The sequence below is a fragment of the Miniopterus schreibersii genome (assembly GCF_964146895.1).
Source record: "Miniopterus schreibersii genome assembly, chromosome: 9".
Classification (NCBI taxonomy): Eukaryota; Metazoa; Chordata; class Mammalia; order Chiroptera; family Miniopteridae; genus Miniopterus; species Miniopterus schreibersii.
The window spans coordinates 47035891-47054756 of NC_138118.1; the positions used below are offsets into that span (position 1 = coordinate 47035891).

Here is an 18866-nt window from a genome sequence, read left to right on the forward strand (position 1 = left end):
TTGGTGACAGATTAAGTAGTCCTCATTATGTAAAGTGTATATGTATGTGTTATATATATTATATATTCTACGCATTATGTAGATACAGCTATTAGGAGTGAGTGGATTTGCACTGAATGGTGAAAGAAGAAAATTGAGAATGGAATATTGGGAAACAAATATTTAATGGGTAGGTAAAGAAAGAGGAGATGTAAATGAAGAAGGGAAGAGAAGTAAGAGATCCATAATACCGTAGTCTGGTGAGTTGCAATAGTCAAGAGTTAGAATAGTCAAGCAAATAAAGAGCAGCAGAGATGTCTAGTAAGATGCCTTAAAATCTTTTATTCTTTTTGACAGTCTTTAACTTGTTGGACAGGGAATATTAAGTATTTTTAGAGGCTGTGTTACCAGTTGGCACATTTGGATGGTTTATGAAATTTGAAAATCTCAGAGGGAAAAAAAATATATATATATATAATTTCTTAGTTTTAAGCTACTCATCACAAATTATATGTTATGTCATTTCCTTATTTTTATTTGATTTATTTATTTTTCAAACCCTTGTGTCGAGGGCTGACTTTTAATGGATCTCAGTGTGGGAGCTGCTCTGCTACCTACGAAATCCTTACCCACAAAGCAGGTTGTCTAGGAATGGTTTAGCACCAGGTTCCCCATGAACACTCATTGTCTCTTGGGCAGTATGGGGGGAAGGAGGCTCTTCAGCCACGCCCATTTTCCTGGGACCAGGGACTCTCCTTACCAGACCCAGTTCCTGTAATTCACTCATTTTTGAACTGTTTTAATTCCTAAGTAGAGGTTAGGATAAGGAAGGATTATATTAGTTGTTTCTTGGTGAACTGACAGGATGAATTTAGGGAAGGCTAAGACCTCTAAGTTGTTTCTCAAATATGTCTACCTTTAAAGATAATACTTTATCATGGTAATTGAAGAATTAAAATAGTATTAAAATTTACTCTTGTTATTTTGAATTAAAAGGGTAACTGTGTTGACAGGCTTAAAATCATTCTTTTTTTTTAATCCTCACCCAAGGATATGCTTTTATTGATTTTTAGAGAGAGAGGAAGGGGGAAAGAGAAAGAATGTGAAAGTGAAACATCAACAGGTTGCTTCCCGAACATGCCTTGACTGGGGATGGAACATACAACTTAGTTGTATGCCCTAACTGGGAATCAAACCTGAGACCTTTTGGTGGTTAGTTGTCGCTCCAACCAACTGAGCCACACTGGCCAGGACATAAAACCAGTCTTGCTAAACATTCTAGTGAAGGCATATTCTTTAGTGTTAGATAATTTTGCCCTTATTCTAAAAAAGGTGGACAAGTGCATAACTGGTGTATTAGTATTAATATTTGATTAAAAAACAACAACAACAGAAACACTGTACCTGTGGCTTAGAATATTTGGTACAATACTGTACCAAATGTATTGAGTTCATCCTATTATTGATTTGCTCCTCTGTCAAAGCAGTGAGCAACAACTAGAGAAATCAAAGAAAGCCATGAAATTGTGTTTCTTGGAAATGTTTTCGTTTTAAATTTAAGGCCAAGAGTTTATATTTCTAAAGTGTTTTATCGGTTAATTTATTTTTCTTAAACCTTTAAGATATAACTGAAAGCTTTTATTTTCTGATCACCTTGACCCAAATTTAAAATTAAATGTGGAATTTCCCCTTGATTTAGTATCTAATAGAGTTTTAAAGCTTCAACAAAAAGTACTAGGCTATTTAAAGTCACTATAGAGGGAAAATGGTATAGAAGAAACTAAACAGGATTTCCAGAAATTGAAACTGATGGTTACATTCTTTAATGGAGCCTGAGTGTTATAACAGTTCCAGGCATGGAAGTCTGAATCATTGAACAGAAGTATTTCTTAAACAGCCCTTTTAAGCTTTTTGGCTCAGCGTTATCTGTATACTTAAAATTTTTTAAAAAATCAAAACTGCATACTCATTTTGTCATTGCACTTTAGGACTGTACTATAGGAATTTAAATGTATATTCAATAAAGAATATATTATTTGAATTCTTGGATATTGTACTTGTATTACTTGATTATTTCTACTTTCTAGTTAAATTAATTATTTTAAAAATTTTTTAAACTTAGTTTTCATTTTTTGTTCTCAAACTTTTTTGTTATATTTTCTTTTTAACATAAGATTATGTAACATACAAGTTTCAGGTGTACAACATAATGCCATATCTGTATACACTATAGCATGCTCACCACCAAAAGTCTGTTTTCACCACTTAAAATTTTTGAGGGTCCATAATTACAGTTAGTACTGAAAGCTATGCTATTTTATATGGATGTAGTTTACTCTAAGCTAATTAAAAATTTTCCAACTTAAAATATATACTTAAAATCAGATTTTATGAATGCTCATGTCTTGCTGCTAATATCTTTTATTTTTGTGAACAAAACCATTAATGTTGGATTTATCATTGTAATATTTCTTTTTCTTTTTTAAACCTTGGAAATATTCTGATAGGCTACCTTGAAGGGGAAGTTTTATTAAAACTGGTAATTTGCTGTGACTCTACAATGTAACTCAAAATAAATGCTTTAATGAAATATAAAATAGAAAGTGAACTACATGCATCAAGATAATTTACTGTTTCTTTTGTGAGGACTTCAAGTTCCTAAAACTATCTTGATAATTTTAGGTATACAGCAGTAAATTAAGTTTTAGATTTGTTGCAAAACATTGGCTATAAGGTTATTTTCAAATTACAGTAAACCCTCGAGTTTGTCGATCTCTATTTAATGAACTAAGGATTTAACAGACAGAATTTGCCGTCCTTATGTCATATGTGAAAATTAACGCCCTGCTAATTTGAAAATGCTTTTAACCAAGATTTGCTTATAATTAAATTAACAGGTTATATTTTTTCTGTTATTTATTCACTGTTATTTTTAACAAATTTTAGGCAATAGGCCATATATTGGAAAAAACACTGTAATAATTTCACCACATAAATAAATATTACATATCTACAACTGTAGTCTACATATTTAATCTAAGAGTCACCACTCATAAACAGTATTTGACAAATGATTAGCATGTGATCACACTGCACTGAATAGACTGTGAAAAGGACACTTAATTACAATATTGTGAGCTGAAACAAGAAGGCAGAGAATTGCTTTGTTTGACCTCAGCTGGGAATGTGCACATTGGGTGACTCCAATTTTTTGCCATCGTTACTCTGTACGTGTCTGCAAATGACTGCAAAAGCACAGCAAGTACTGATTTTGGGATACAAATAAATTTTAATGAGTAGGTGAATTTGCAAATATTAAATCTATGAATATGATGAAGATTCAGCTGTATATAAAATTATCATGAACATATCTTCAACCCTGACCCTTTCTTTCTGTTTTGTTTTTGTATCTTTGTATCTCTGCATCCCTTAAAGTGATAATTTAAAATTCCTAACTTCAGATGGACAGGCTATTTGCAGGGGTTCAAAAGTTAATTGCATCTTGATTTCAGGGTACATTTTTGGTTTAAACATCTCAGTTAATTCTGAGCTCAAATGCTGTCCTTTGCTTTAGATGCAAACAGTACTTACTCAAATTTTCACTTTAGGTGGTCGTTGTTAGTTACTTGGATTAGGACCAAACAAAACAAAGCACTTGGTTAATTGAATAATCAACAAATCATCTGAACACTGTGTCATCTCTTAGCACTTGGCTCCTGAGTAGTTTAACCTAAGCTCTTACAATTCTTAACATCCTAGACTTGTTATTTTTTCATAGTTTTGTGGGGTTTTTTTCCAATAATTTTGACCTCTACCCTTAGTCCCATTTCTGTACACTGATGACAGAAACTTAGTGTTTAGTAATTTCAAGTTTTTAAACTAATTCATTTTGTGACTCCTGCTTTCCTCTTTTCCACCTACTGGGCATGGCCTCTAAGTTCTGAGGTGATTAGGTGGCATTGTGGTCTGGTTATGCATGTGAACATAGTGACAGCCCTGAGATATGCATCATTCTCTCTGGGTCTCAGCTAATACCACCCCTACATGATGGCATCTGCTGAGAAGTCTGCATCCCTGTCTTTCCTCAGCTCTGTGGTCCACTGCTTTCTGTAGCAACACCTCCAGCATCACTCCTTGAAGGCCCTTCAGAGCCACTGCTTCCCCAGCCAGCCTCAACAATCTCCTGTGCAAATGTGGCCCAACACAGTCTATCTCAGGCTGTACATCGAAATTGATTGGTAGCAGGCGTCTTTGTTTTAGAATTTTACTTTTAGTAATAAACAGGCATCACATGTTACACATATCCCTAAATTTATCTTTTTGGAAAGATGATTTTTTTCTCTTCTGGATTTAAATATATATAGTATTCCAATACTACTTTTTTATTAAAGCATATTTAACATAATATATTAGTTTCAGGTGTACAACATAATGATTTGATGTTTGTATATATTGAGAAATGATCACCACAGTAGGTCTAGTTAACATTTGTCCCATACATAGTTACAAAAAATCATTTTCTTGTGATGAGGACTTTTAAGATCTACACTCTCACCAATACTACTTTTAATATATTACAGGGATTAAGGAATAAACCAAAGAAAACAGCGCATGTGAAACCAGACCTCATAGATGTTGATCTTGTAAGAGGTGAGCCTTGGATAAATGCTTAATGCAATTAGAAATTTACCTTGAAGAAACAGTTCAAGATGGGTTAGATATATATGTTTATAGAAATAAAAGTAATGTGTGCTTAAATGAAGGCAGAAATTGCATAAAAAATAGAGAATGGAGGCATTTAAATACCATTGACTAGTCTTTCCTCCCACTAAAGATAATTCCAAGAAGTAACTACAAAAGAAAAGCAGCTTATATTTGCTTGGCAAGCTATAAGGCTTGGTTATAAAAATAAAAGTGGTAACAGTTTTAAAAATTTATATTTAAATTATAGTTGACATACAATATTATATTAGTTTTGGGGCTTAGAGTGGTAATTTAAAATTCCTAACTGGAACTGACATTTGAATATTCTTATATTTATAAAATATGTGGGAGAAATTCTGCTGTTATTTCAGTTAAAAATTTTTTTCAAAGTACCTGAGTTAATATGATAGCATGAAGAATGTTTTTAAAGTGTCTGCTACCCAAAATTGGGCATTTCTTATTCATAGCATAGTATAAAATAAAATTATACATGTTTTGTTTTTCTTCAAATGTTGAAATTTTTTCTCTAAGGAAATTAAAGACTAATAAATGTACTCCGTAATTTTGTTTTACTTTTCTCAGGGTCTGCATTTGCTAAGGCAAAACCTGAAAGTCCTTGGACTTCTCTGACTAGAAAGGGGATTGTTCGAGTTGTATTTTTTCCCTTTTTCTTCCGATGGTGGTTACAAGTAACATCGAAAGTCATCTTTTTCTGGCTTCTTGTCCTTTATCTTCTTCAAGGTACAATTAAATAATAGGAATACATTTTGCTTTTAACTTTCAGGATATTATATTTTTAGGGTTACCAAGGCTTTTAAAAAACATGTAGTACTTCTGAGTATGAAGATAAATATTTATTGTAATATTTTATTTAATAAGACACTGGTTTGATATTTAAAATGTTTGAGAAAACAAAGCAGTTATTTTCCAATATAGTTTTGTGAAAATTTGAATCTGTGGATGGCTAGAGAAAAATACAAATTGAGAGGATTTTTAAAAATTATAAAGCCTCTTCAAAATGCACCTCCCACATATACATACCAAACCAGTCATTTTTTTATACAAGTTCATTTTTCCTGCCTCAGCCAGGGTTTATTTTTTCTTTTAACCCTTGTAATCTGAGACTGTCCTCATTCTGTACTGAAGCTGTGCATACCATGCACTATTATAAGTGCTTTTCACAGATTCTTATTTAAGTCTCAATGCCCCCCCCCCCAGTAAAGTATTGCTACTATTATTATACCTAGATTATAGACATGGGATCCTGAAGAACCTGAGGGCCCAAAGTCACACAATCACCAAGTGTGGTAGAGCCCAGTTTCAAGTTTAAACTATCTGACTCAGAGACACATGCTTAACAACTCTGTTACACTGCCACCCACCACAGCAGCATTCTAGTGTACAGTCATAGCAGCAGTATACAATGCATAATATGCATCATCATCATTATTATTATTATTATTTTAAGACTAAAGCGTTTGGAGTCTTAAAGAAGAAACCACTCACATTGCATCACTCAAACAAAACAATGATTTTAATTTGGTTGATACTTTTTCAGTCTTTTTAATGTCTTTTTTAAAAACACGATTTTAATCCTGAATGATTTTTGAAACATGTTTTAGTAACAAGCTCTAAGTAAAAGATAATTTCTTTTAAGTAAGTGAAATTATAATAAAAACTACTGATGATTTTTACTTAGGTAAAGTTGTTTCCTTTAAGCCAGGGTACATCTAATATACATAAAAACAGTGAGCTATGAAGATTTTGTCATTGTTAATAGTGTGTGTGTGTGTTTCTGATTAAAGAAATGATACATGTTCATTGCAGAACATTTGGAAAATGTAGGCAAAAACTGAAGAGAAAAACTATAATCTTGCCTTTAAATTTGTAACATTTTTTATATAGTTGAGATATTCTGTGTGAACAATTATATTTCTGTTTTCACCTTATGTATTAGAGTCTTTATAAATATAATTTTAAATTATTGGAAAATATCTTATCCTATATCAGTATTGGGCATTTAAGCTTTTTGATGTCTTTTGCTATTATAATTTATGCCAAAGTGAACAGAGTTTGTGAGGTTTTTTAATACTTTGAATTACTTTCTTATGATAAATTCCTAGAATGCCTGCAATTAAGTATAGTAACATTTCCAGGGATTTTCAAATATCTTGTTACTTTCAAGAAGTTGACCTTTGTTGCTAAGTAATACGTTTACATTATATGATAGTTCTTCTAAATGTATTTTTTTTTTAAAATATGTATTTATTGATTTTAGAAGGGAGAGGGAGAGATAGAAACAGCAATGATGAGACAGTCATTGATCAGCTGCCTCCTGCATGCCCCCTACTGGCGATCGAGCCTGCAACCTGGGCATGTGCCCTGACCAGAAATAGAACCATGACTTCTTGATTCATAGGTCGACACTTAACCACTGAGCCATGCCAGCCAGGCCTCTAAGTGTATTTTTATCTTAATTTTTATAGTTACTTTCTGTGTTTGCTTTGCTCCCAAAAGGATTTAATCTAAGTATAATTATATTTTAATGCTTTCTAACTTACCTAAAGGAGAAAACTTTATTCTAAAGCAGTCAGAAAGTACAGTTACTCAATATAGTAATAATTAATCAGTACCATTGACTGAAACTACTGTGCATTTTGCTTTTCTGATACTGTTGCTTTCTAGTTTCCATTGTAACTAGATGTTCACAAAATATTGTGTCCGAAACTTACTCACTGGCTTTTAAATAAGGAACACAGGTTAGATCAGGCATGAAAACGATGTTTTTCAGTTCAGAACTGAAGTTTAACATGTGTTCATAAATCATGAACACTAAAAATTCCCCCAGTAAAGCTTAAAGAAGTGACTTAACCTGCCCCAAATCCCATAGCCAGTGACAGAGTCATGCTGTGACCCTAATGACCCTCAGCAGTCTGCTGGTACATTCAGAAACCCCCGTGCCTCATTTCCATGCATATAAAAGTAGGTTGCAGCCCTGTATGGTGTGGCTTGGTGGTTGGAATGTTGGCCCTCACACTGAAAGGTCTCGGGTTCGATTCCTGGTGAAGGGCATGTACTGGGTTGCAGATTCAATCCCCACCCCACTTGGGGTGGGTGTAGGAGGCAACCAATCGATGTGTTTCTCTCACATCAATGCTTCTCTTTCCATCTGTCTCTCCCTCTCTCTCTCTCTCTCTGCCCCTTCCTTCCTCCCTCCCTTCCACTCTTTCAAAAAATCAATGGAAAAAATATCCTCAGGTGAGGATTAACAACAAAAAAAATAAATAAAAATAATTAAAAGTAGGGTGCAGTACTCTGAGGACTTTGAGTTACATATTCATTCTCTGTCTAACCCTTAACTTCCCAAAGGTAGAATCATGTGCAGTCAGATTTGGTTTTATGTAACTACGTATAGTTGGGTTTTTTACTTCAGTTACATGCCTTTTAAGTATCTCAACTTCATATTCTCAGCTCCATTCCTATTTCTTGCTCAGATTACTGCCAGGAGCCCTTATACCTTCTTCTGTCCATTTACCTTTTAAATTACAAATCTAAACCAGGCACTTAAGTCCTAAATTGTTTCCTAGTTATTATTGACTTCAAGATATAAGGCACTTTTTTCAGTCAATCTCTTGTTGTATCCCTCCCCAACTGTAACCAGACTAAATTAGCTCTCTGCTTTTTCTTTGACATTCTGTGCTTTTTTTTTTTTTTTTTTTTTTTTTTTTTGCCTATATGCCTTTGGACATACAGCTCTTCTTTGCTTGGGTAGCCCTTTTCCCTTTCATTTACCTAGTCAACTCCTGTTTGTTCCCTCACAGTTAGATTAGGCATCAGATATTACCTTTCAGAATCCTTTCATAATTTCTCAGTTTAGTTAATGTCTTTCCTATGTATTTTATAGCATTTATTATAGGTATTCTATTAGTCTGCTAAGGTTCTCATAACAAAAATACCACAGACGAGTGGCTTAAACAACAGCCAGTTATTTTCTCACAGTTCTGGAGGCTGAAAGTCCAAGGTTAGGTGTCATCAAGGTTGGAGTCTGGTGCGGTTTCTCTACCTGACTTATACATGGCTGCCTTCTCACTGTATCCTCACAGGGTCTTTCTTCCGTGCAGAATGGAAAGAGATCTCTGGTATCTCTTCCTCTTATAACGTCATCAGACCTATTGGATTAAGGCCCCACCCTTATGACTTCATTCAACCTTTTATTATATCCTTATAGGCCCTGTCTGTAAATATCATCACATGGGGGGGGGGTGGTGTTAAGGTTTCAACATAGGAATTATGAGGGTGGATACATAATTCCATTCATTATAGGTATTTTAATTGTTTCTTTATATGCCCTCCTTTTTTCCTCTAAACTGAGGAGGGGCAGGGAACATAGACTATGTTTTACTTGTCTTTCTACTCCCAATGTCTAACACCAGCCACTAAATCCTGAAGAGTGACAGACCTAAAAATCAAACTTTAGAAATTTTATATTCCTGATGATTGTCCCTAGAGTTCTACTTGGCCAGTATATGAAGCTCTGCCTTGGAACTACTTGTGCCCGATAAATAACATTTTGTCTCAGTTGATCTCTTGGAGAAATTTCTAGAAGTACTGTCTGGCAGAAATTTTCAACATACAGTCTAGTTCACAGGACTTCATTAAATGATCAAAAAGTACAACAGAGAAGTGAATGTTTTCTCCTTGTATCTTCAAACCCTTAACTCAAGTAGGAACAAAAGGGAGGAGGTGATACAAGAACCACTGCCTCAGGAACTGAGACCATGGCCACTTTGAGAGACACAGCCAGAAGAAAGAAGGAAAGAGAGAGGGGAATAAAGTGGCTTCTCCTCCCCCACTTTTTTGTTATTTTTTTTAATTGATTTTTAGAGCAAGAGGGAGGGAAAAAGAGAGAAAGAGAGTGATTGATTGATTGATTGAGGGAAACATCGATTGTCTACCTCCTACATGCCCGCTACCAGGAATCGAGCCCCAACCCAGACATGTGCCCTGACTGGGAATCAAATTGGCAACCTTTCAGTGCGTGGGTTATGATGCCTAACCAGCTGAGCCACACCGTCCAGGGCCCCCTTCTCCTTTTGTAATTTTTCCATTGACAGAATTTCACAGAATATAACAACCTCCTATTGAGATAGAAAATACAGTTTTTAGGTTCCCAGCCCTAGCATTACAGAAAATGATGGTCATAGGGCTGAGAGATAATCATTCAGCAAGAAGTTATATCAAACCTGAAGTTAACTTTAAGATGTTCTTCTTTGTGCCTAAAATTCTGAACCTTTTAAGGAGTATTTGCATCCCCTCTATTTTAAAGATAGTTAAGAATAGCTATTAAGTGTATTATTTATCAATGTTAGTTACACTTTTCAAAGTGCTTTACATGTATTACTCCATTTGAAACCTATGTAACTATCTATGTACTATTTTTGTACAGAGGAATAAACCAAGGCTCAGAAAGTTAAGGAACTGGATAAAGGATAACATTAGACTTCATATTAAAAGCAACAAAAACTCTAAATTTTTCTAAATTCCAGACTCTGTTATAAAACAACTAGAGAACTTGAGTTAAAGTCATCAAGATGACTGGCATTTTAAAAAATTTTAGCCTTTTTAAAGTACCTTACTACTCAGGAGAATATAAAGCTGAAATTTGTTGTATGATACTTCTTAAACATCTTAGAAAATAAAGTGTGTGTTTTAAGCTTAAATCTTGGTATGTTAGGCCAGGATTCTTTCAGTTGCAGGTGGCAGAAACCAAATGCAAACTAACTTTTGTAAAAAGTCTTTTTGTCTTCGCTGTTTATCATAAAAGTTTTCAAAAACCCCAGGAAACTAGATAGACCTGTGCAGTAACCTCATGACCCTCATGTTCCAATTTGCTTGGGACTGTCTAACTATCCAGGTTGACTTGTGCTGTCCTCATGCTTATTTACCTCATCTATTTTATTAAATTATGTATATCATGGCATTTTAACCTTGAATGCATTAGTATGAACCTCTTCAAAATATTACACAATTACATGACAATGATCACACCTAATAAAAGGAACAGAAATCTCCTAATACTCAAATTCTCCAATTGTTTCTAAAAAGAATTAGGTACTCCTAGGCCCTTGATTCAAGCATTGCTGGATCTGGAGGCTTAGATGATGTCTTCACTTTTTTGCTGTCCAAGCTGCTTTTCTTAAGCAGGTCTCATTCTTAGGAAGGCTTTTTTTGAGTGATGGCTGAGGTGTCCCTGGCAATTTCTTATTTTCATAGTGCATAGTCCTATGAAAGATTCTGATTGACCCTGCTTAAGTCACATGCCCATCTTTTTATTAATTACTGTGCTGAGTTAAGACTATGGCAAGCCTAGATTACAGGTCTATCCCTGAGGTGGGAGAAATAAGACCATTCAATTGACAGGCAAAGGAAGCAGATTCCCAAAAGATAAAGAGTTTATGTCTAGAAGGCTTAAGGGATGCTGAGCAGGCAAAAACAAGATTTCTTCTTCATGTGGCAGTGGTTAGCAATAATGGATTTTCAGTGGCTTCCCTTAAAAATATGTCCAAGTAAATATATGTTATTAATTCTGAGTAGAGAGACCTCTATTGAAAAGAAGCTCTTTATAACCTTATAATACATTTATCATAGACTTCTGTGTTTATTAAATAAAGAAATAAGTTCACTTGAGGTTAGTGTGGTTCTGTTGACACTCTGGGATCTTACCAGGAATGGCCTTAGATTCATATGTAATCTTTTTTTTTTTTTTTAAATATATCTTTATTGATTTCAGAGAGAGGAAAGGAGAGGGGGAGAGAGGGAGAGAAACATCAATGATGAGAGAGTCATTGATCGAGCCCACAACTGGGGCATGTGCCCTAACCAGGAATCGAACCCCGATTGCCTGGATCCCAGGTCGACGCTCAACTGCTGAGCCACGCCCGGCCAGGCCATATGTAATCTTGTTTTCATGTAGTGTTAAGGTGTGTACTTTAGAGACCATGTTGGGTGTTACCTTGTTCCAAGTGTTTATTACTGAACAACAAGCATGGTTAACTAGCCTGAAAGAGCTTGTCTGGAGAAACATTTAAACTTAGAAAAATAATTTGGCAACAAGCAACGTTAAAACAGTTTCTAAAGTTTTGAAGAAGTGACTATTAGACCTATAACATATTTTCTTTCCCTTTTTGTAGTTGCCGCAATAGTATTGTTCTGTTCCACTTCTAGCCCACATAACATACCTCTGACAGAAGTGATTGGGCCGATATGGCTGATGCTGCTCCTGGGAACTGTGCACTGCCAGATTGTTTCAACAAGAACACCCAAGCCTCCTCTAAATACAGGGGGTAAAAGAAGAAGGTACTCTTTGTTTAAAAAGTGATCTTTTTTGTAGATTTCTGTAATTTAAATCTAGAACCATTCTTGCCTTCGATAAAATGTTATCTTGTAAAGTTCCTCTTTCAAATAAAGCAGTAAGCTTCAGAATCAGCTACCAAATATGATTTTTGTTTTCTGTATTTGCTTCAAGGTCATTTTGAGACCACATACCTGTTTTTGTTTTTATTTTCTTTCTTAAAGCTAATTTCTAGGCATCTAATATCAAAGTAGGGAATATATATTAGTTGGAGTTGCTAATAATTCCCACTATTTAAAAAATTTTGTACTTATGCTTTGGCAGAAACAAGAACCAAGAAAAAATTTCAGCTAAATACTATTTATTAAATTCTATTTGAGCCCTGGCCAGGTGGCTCAGTTGGTTGGAGCATTGTCTGTACAATAAAAGGTTTTGGGTTCGATTCCCAGTCAGGGCATATACATAGGTTACAGGTTCAGTCCCTCATTGGGGTGTGTATGGGAGGCAACCAATCAGTGTCTCTCTCTCTTTCTCCTTTCTCTTAAAAAATCAATAAACATGTCCTTGGATGAGGATAACAGATTAATTAATTAAATGCTGTTTGTAACTTTAATATTGCCCCCTAGATTAAATAAACATAAATGGAGTTGTGCTTTAAGGGTCTTTTGGAGCTATTCCTCTTTTGAATATTGTTGCTAAGAGATTGTGACATTTGCAGTTTTGGAATGTTGAGATTTAAGCCCTTTTCTTTTTTTTTAATATGTCCTCACCCAAGGAGTGAGGATATTTTTTCCATTGATCTATAAAGAAAGTGGAAGGGATAGGGGAAGGGGAGAGAGACAGGAAAGAGAGAGAGAGAGAAACATTGATGTGAGAGAGAGGCATCAGTTGGTTGCCTCCTGAATGCCTCTTGACTGGGTGGGGATTGGACCTGCAACCCAAGTACATGTCCTTGACCGGGACTCAAACCAGCAATCCTGTGGTGTGCAGGCTGACACTCTAACCACTGAGCCATGCCAGCCAGGGCTAGGCCCTTTTCATTTTGAAAAGATAAATAGATAAATAGCATTGCTGATCAGTTAGGTTATAATCCTCTTTTATTTATATTTTCTTCTTTAACTGCAGATAAGTGGCATTCAAATAGGGAAGAAATGCTTTTGTAAATGTCTGTCTAATTCGATCCTTACAACCTAATGTCCACTGATGGTCAGTATAAGCGAGGAACAATACCTTACCATTTATAGTAATTGATCTTTTTTTTTTATAATATGTTTTTATTGATTTCAGAGAGAAGAAGGGAGAGAGAGAGAGAGAGAGAGAGGTAAAAACGTCAATGATGAGAGAATCGTTTACTGGCTGCCTCCTGCATGCCCCCTACTGGGGATCGAGCCTGTAACCCTGGCATGTGCCCTGACCAGGAATCAAACCTGTGATCTCTTGGTTCCTGGGTCAATGCTCAACCACTGAGCCACACTGGACGGGCTATAGAAATTGGTCTTGAATATGTACTTTATGTTTGGGTTAACTTTCATCAGTAGATCTGAATTTTATTATGTATTAGAGTTCCTGTGTGTTATGTTTACCAAAAATTTGAACATACTACAGAGAAAATGGTTGTTAAAATTTTAAAGCTACCTTCCGTTCTTAATCTCTTCTGATGAAGGAAATTAAGAAAAGCAGCCCATTTGGAAGTACATAGGGAAGGAGATGGTTCTAGTACCACAGATAATTCACAGGAGGGAACAGTTCAGAGCCACGGTACAAGCACCTCATACAGCATTGGCGCTGTCTTCAGAGATCTCTGGCATGCTGCTTTCTTTTTATCAGGGTTTGTATTTATTCAAGGCTTTATATGGCATAGAGATGCACTATCCCTTTTCTGGCACACGTCAGTCTCTAGGTAATGAGTATTAATGACTTTATATATGACAGAGCTATTATGGATTTTGTTTTGATCAATTATAATACTATAGATAATGGAAAAATAGAGACCATAGAATTTACTTTTGGATATGCATAAATATGTCTATATGAGAATGAATATATATCATCAAAATATATTTAGTTGGGTTTCTAGATTTTGGTTTCTTTTGTGATTTCTCAAGTCCTATTTTACTTCTATTAAATTGGTTATTTTTATTAGCACTATAGGTCAAATTGGCTTTTCTAATATGTCATAAGAGTTGTATGATTTTAAAAATTTAATCCTTGCCTCAGTTATCTAAAATCATCTGATATAAAACATGTAGGCATTTGTATTTAAAAGAATAAAATGTATCTATAGGATGAAATTCCCTTTTTTGTATATTGGGTTTTTTGTATAGTTCGTACTATACAGTATTTACCAAATAAGGAAATGTGATTGTAGCAAACTTTAAAAGTAAATTAAACCTAATTCAATCTTGTATAATTATTTTGAATAGTTAATTCAAAACACTTAAGGGTTATATTACTAATGCACATATACATATAATAAATTTGAAAAAAGCTAAAAAGCTATGATCAAAATAGTATAACTAATGAAAGTTGCTAAATTAATAAATCAAGAAAAGGGATACTGCAAATAACTCCTTTGGTCACTTGTGTTAACTCCTCTAGTAATATCATTGTTTCATTAATATGTGATTGTGCTCTTATGATAAAGTTTATCATGCATTATGTAATTAAGCAATTATATCCTCGACATATTTTCATAGATTGTATTTTTGTAGAAAATTTTCCAAAATTTTTATAGTTTGTAGTAACATTTCATATAGTTGCTTCCTCCAGAGAAGATACAGGTTTGGTTTGGTTTTTAACTTGCATTGGATTCTGTCTGTATCTCTTAGTCTTTTTTTTTTTTTTTAATAGCTCTCCTTTTTAACAGTAGGATGTGACAGTTTTATCACTGCAAAGTCAGTTTCTTAAACATTTCTCAAGAACTTTTGATAAGCAATTATAAATAGCATGCTAGATATGTTTTCCTTTTGGGGAATCATTTAGTTGTTTTGGTTGTCCAGAACTGATATTATATTACTTAGTATTCAGAATCCCCCAAAGGTAGTAGGTTGGTGCCTTTGGAATTCTACCATGTTTCTCAAATGAGATTCAGAGTTCAATTTCCCTCGTTTGGGGCTGTAGCATAACCTTGATTTACCAGTCATTGGTATTATAATGTCTAAATCCCTTTGTGTTTATTCCCTTTAATCATGGCAACTATAATCTACATCTTTTTAAAGATGCACTGTTTTCAACAAACTCATTCTGGGACTGGTTTGCCAGTTTATGAATAAGGCTGTTTTAAATATTAGGTACAGAAAGATCTTAAGAAAAATGTTAATTTTTAGAAGTTCTAGTCTGAGTTCTGAACTCTTGATGATGTTTTATTCTTTCAGGCTTTAATAAGTCAGAAGGGCTTAAACTGAAAAATCAACTGAGACTTAAAATTATTTCTGGTGATAAAAATTGAAACACTGGATACTTCCATTAAGGTGTCTGAATTAACCCAACTGATGGGAAAATAAATACATAACCACACAAGGACTTAAGCTTTGAGTATGGTATCTTACTGGTTTTCTAGGTGTTAGGATGCAAACTACAGTTCTTACATCCTGTATTTATAAGTTGGAAAGGCCCTATTTATCATCTGTAAGTACATTTCCTTCTCAAGATAAAACTGTTCTTCTTAAAACAAAGCATACATAGTATTTCTCATTTGAAAAAATTTAGGAATTGTTATAAAAGAACTCTATGTACCTCAGAAAACAAAGCTAAAGAAAGTATCAATTTAAAAAAATATATATGTTTTTATTGATTTCAGAGAGAGGAAGGGAGAGGGAGGGAGGAGAGAGACACATCAATGATGAGAGAGTGCCCCCTACTGGGGATTGGGCCTGCAACCTGGGCATGTGCCCTGACTGGGAACTGAACCGGTGACCTCCTGGTTCGTAGGTTGATGCTCAACCAAGATGTAGAAATCAACCATATTTCCTAAGGGTTTAGTACTATAATTTCAGTGTATTATAGTCTTAAATTAGCATAATTATAGTTTCTACTAAAAATACTGAATAGGAAGAATTACATCTAAGTTGTATGTCTCTCCCGTATAATGCCTATTTCAGAATTCACATAGAGCCTAAGTTTTCTTTCATATCATTTAAGATTCATTTGACTATCACAGTATTATTCAAAAACAAATTGTGAAAAGGAATTATGCCTTTTTTTAGTAGAAAAAGTAACTTACATAAATTGACTTGGTGTATAAGACACAGAAACCAGAATAAAGCCAGGTTACATATTAACTTACATGCTCTACCTTAAATATTTCTGTTCCATTTAGTCTCCCTATTTACTGTTTTTAGCACTAAAGTGAAAGTTAAAAATTTAATAAATTGATTTTCTTCACATAATGGAGTACACTATATGAGATAAAGTGGTATGCAGACCCACTAGAAAATTTTGGTACAGGGATTAAAATTTTGTTTTTAGTGACTTTAGTTTGAATAGTTCAGTTATTTAAGCTATAAACTAGGTGAAGCTCTATTGCCTATTTTCCACAGACAAGGATGAAGATATGTAAATGCCAGTATATTCCAGAGTTTTAAAGAGTATCTTATGACCACAAATAGATATCTCATTAAATTTAATAAAGTCACTGTATTTTAGAGTTGGACTGGTCCTAGAAAGATTACGAGTATCATAAATAAACATAATTTGGTGCATACCTTTCGAACTTATGTGTTGTGGAGGATACCTAAGGGCCCAAGAGTCTTTGAAGGGCTATGTTGACATATAATCAAGGCATATGAATAGCTCCAGGTAGCAGTGATGGTAAAATATATAGGCTCCTATGTCATTCTCTTATATCTGAAATTGATGCATTGAGTTTTCTCTAACCTTCCTTCCCCCTTAATGCCTACCTAACCTTGTGGAAATGAGATCAGAAGTAGAGATTTCATACTGTATTCTAGAACAAGAGTTATCTCCTACTGTTAAGTAGCAACTCTCTGAAGTCCTTTAATACTGAAAGGATGATCTTCAATTGGATCTGTTTATATACCTCTAAATATTTTTGAGAGCAACAGCAAATACTTCCAGCTTTTTTTCCGTATGGCATACAGAGTATCAGGAGTATTTTTGATGACCTGAGCAGGCTTTTAATATAGAAACACACTGGTTTTCATGTTTGGTACAGATTTGAGATTTTATAAGCTAGTAAGCTCTTTAAAAGTTGTTAACTTTTTGGTTAAAGTTTTTAATGTGAAAAACCATTTAGTTTTATGATTTATTTATGGTATAGGTTGTACATTTGTTAGCATTTTTTTCAGAAAGGACCAAGATCATCATTTATCTCACAAAGGAAGTAAAGTAATTTTATACATATATTTCTAAAGGTCATTTCCTCCTAAGGATATTTTTGACATAGAGCTATCCTGCTAGAATGTCAAGCATAATTCTTGAAAGAAAATTCTACACAGGTCATGCCATCCAAAGATTAAAGTGGTAGTCTAGTTATAAAACAGTAAGCCTTGACCATGGCAATGAAATTTCACATTGTTTCTTTGCAAATGCTTTTTTGTTCAAAATCCAATGCAGGAAATGCTATTTCTGTCATGGAATAAGTAAAATCAGCATAAACTTGTATGTCTCCTGTTTTCAAGATGCTGCTAATCTCACTGCCCAAATGCCTCTGGTCCAGTTTGGGTTGATCTAAGAAAATATTATTAACTGTGGTTTTAATAAGTGAATGAATGTATTATATGCATTAAGTGTAGCTATTGAAAGGTAGACATTTTGTGGATGGTACTAAAAACTATCAGTTCTTTCTGTAGTTTAGTACTTTACTTATTTATTTTTTAATCCTCACCTGCGGATATTGTTTCCATTGCTTTTCAGATAGTGAAAGGGAGAGAGAGACACAGAGAGAGAGAGAAACATCGATGTGAGAGAGACACATCGATTTGTTGCCTCCTGCACACACCCTGACCGGAGCCAGGGATGGAGCCTGCCACCTAGGTACGTTCCCTTGGCTGGAATCCAACTCTGGACCCTTCAGTCTGCAGGCCACGCTCTAACAACCATTGAGCCAAACTGGCTAGGGTATAGTTTAGTACTTTAATTCCTAATACTACCAGCTTCTTTTTACCCTGCTTTTTATTTTTGGTAGGAAATGGTGATTTAGATATGTGCTTATTTTAAAATCTAAATGCTATTTACCTTGCTTCAGTTTATTTTTGTACATATTTTAAAGTTCACTTAAAAAGAAATAGCTTTCCTTTAAAAAAAATATTCTAAGTAGAATTTTACAATATTTATTTTTTTAGTCTCTCACTCCCCCCTGAGTCTTAATAACCTGTGTTCTTTTTGAGAACTTAATATTCTTTTGACTTTCAGATATTAATTGCAACATGAATGATATAGTATAGTCAGGGGTAAAACTGAACTACACTTGGAGTGGTCCCAATTTTTGATCCTCTTTACCTGTGTTAATTGGAATTTAGCTCTCCTGTGGTTTCTGCTTTCAGCATTTCCTCTACACTCACATCCAGAGAATGACTTAATCAGGGTACAAATCAGTTTGTACTTTTTTTTTAAAAAAGAGTTTGTTTGTTTTAGTATGTTTTTATTGACTTTAGAGAGAGAAGAAGGGAAAGGGATAGATAGAAACATCAATGAGAGAGAGAGACATTGATCGGCTGCCTCCTGCACACCACCTACTGGGGATTGTGCCCACAACCCGGGCATGTGCCCTCAGTGGGAATTGAACCCAACAACCTCTTGGCGAATGGGGCATTTATTTAATTTAATTAATTAATTTATTTATTTATGTATTTATTCATTATTTTAAAATTTA

The 18866-nt window shown here is 34.4% G+C and overlaps 1 protein-coding gene across 5 annotated transcripts in view; it reads left to right on the forward strand.

Moving 5' to 3' along the window:
• PHTF2 (putative homeodomain transcription factor 2) overlaps positions 1-18866 on the forward strand; it is a gene marked incomplete at its 3' end in the record, with an annotated part of 131609 nt that overhangs the window by 60822 nt on the left and 51921 nt on the right. For 3 of the 5 annotated variants that reach the window (XM_081147181.1, XM_081147180.1, XM_081147184.1), the window contains 4 exons: positions 4560-4629; positions 5266-5424; positions 11874-12039; positions 13698-13862. In XM_081147181.1, coding sequence (XP_081003307.1) covers positions 4560-4629; positions 5266-5424; positions 11874-12039; positions 13698-13862 — 560 coding nt within the window. Of the gene's footprint in view, positions 1-4067; positions 4218-4559; positions 4630-5265; positions 5425-11873; positions 12040-13697; positions 13863-18866 lie in introns of those variants that run through there. The other 2 variants (XM_081147183.1, XM_081147182.1) reach the window with 2 other exon arrangements.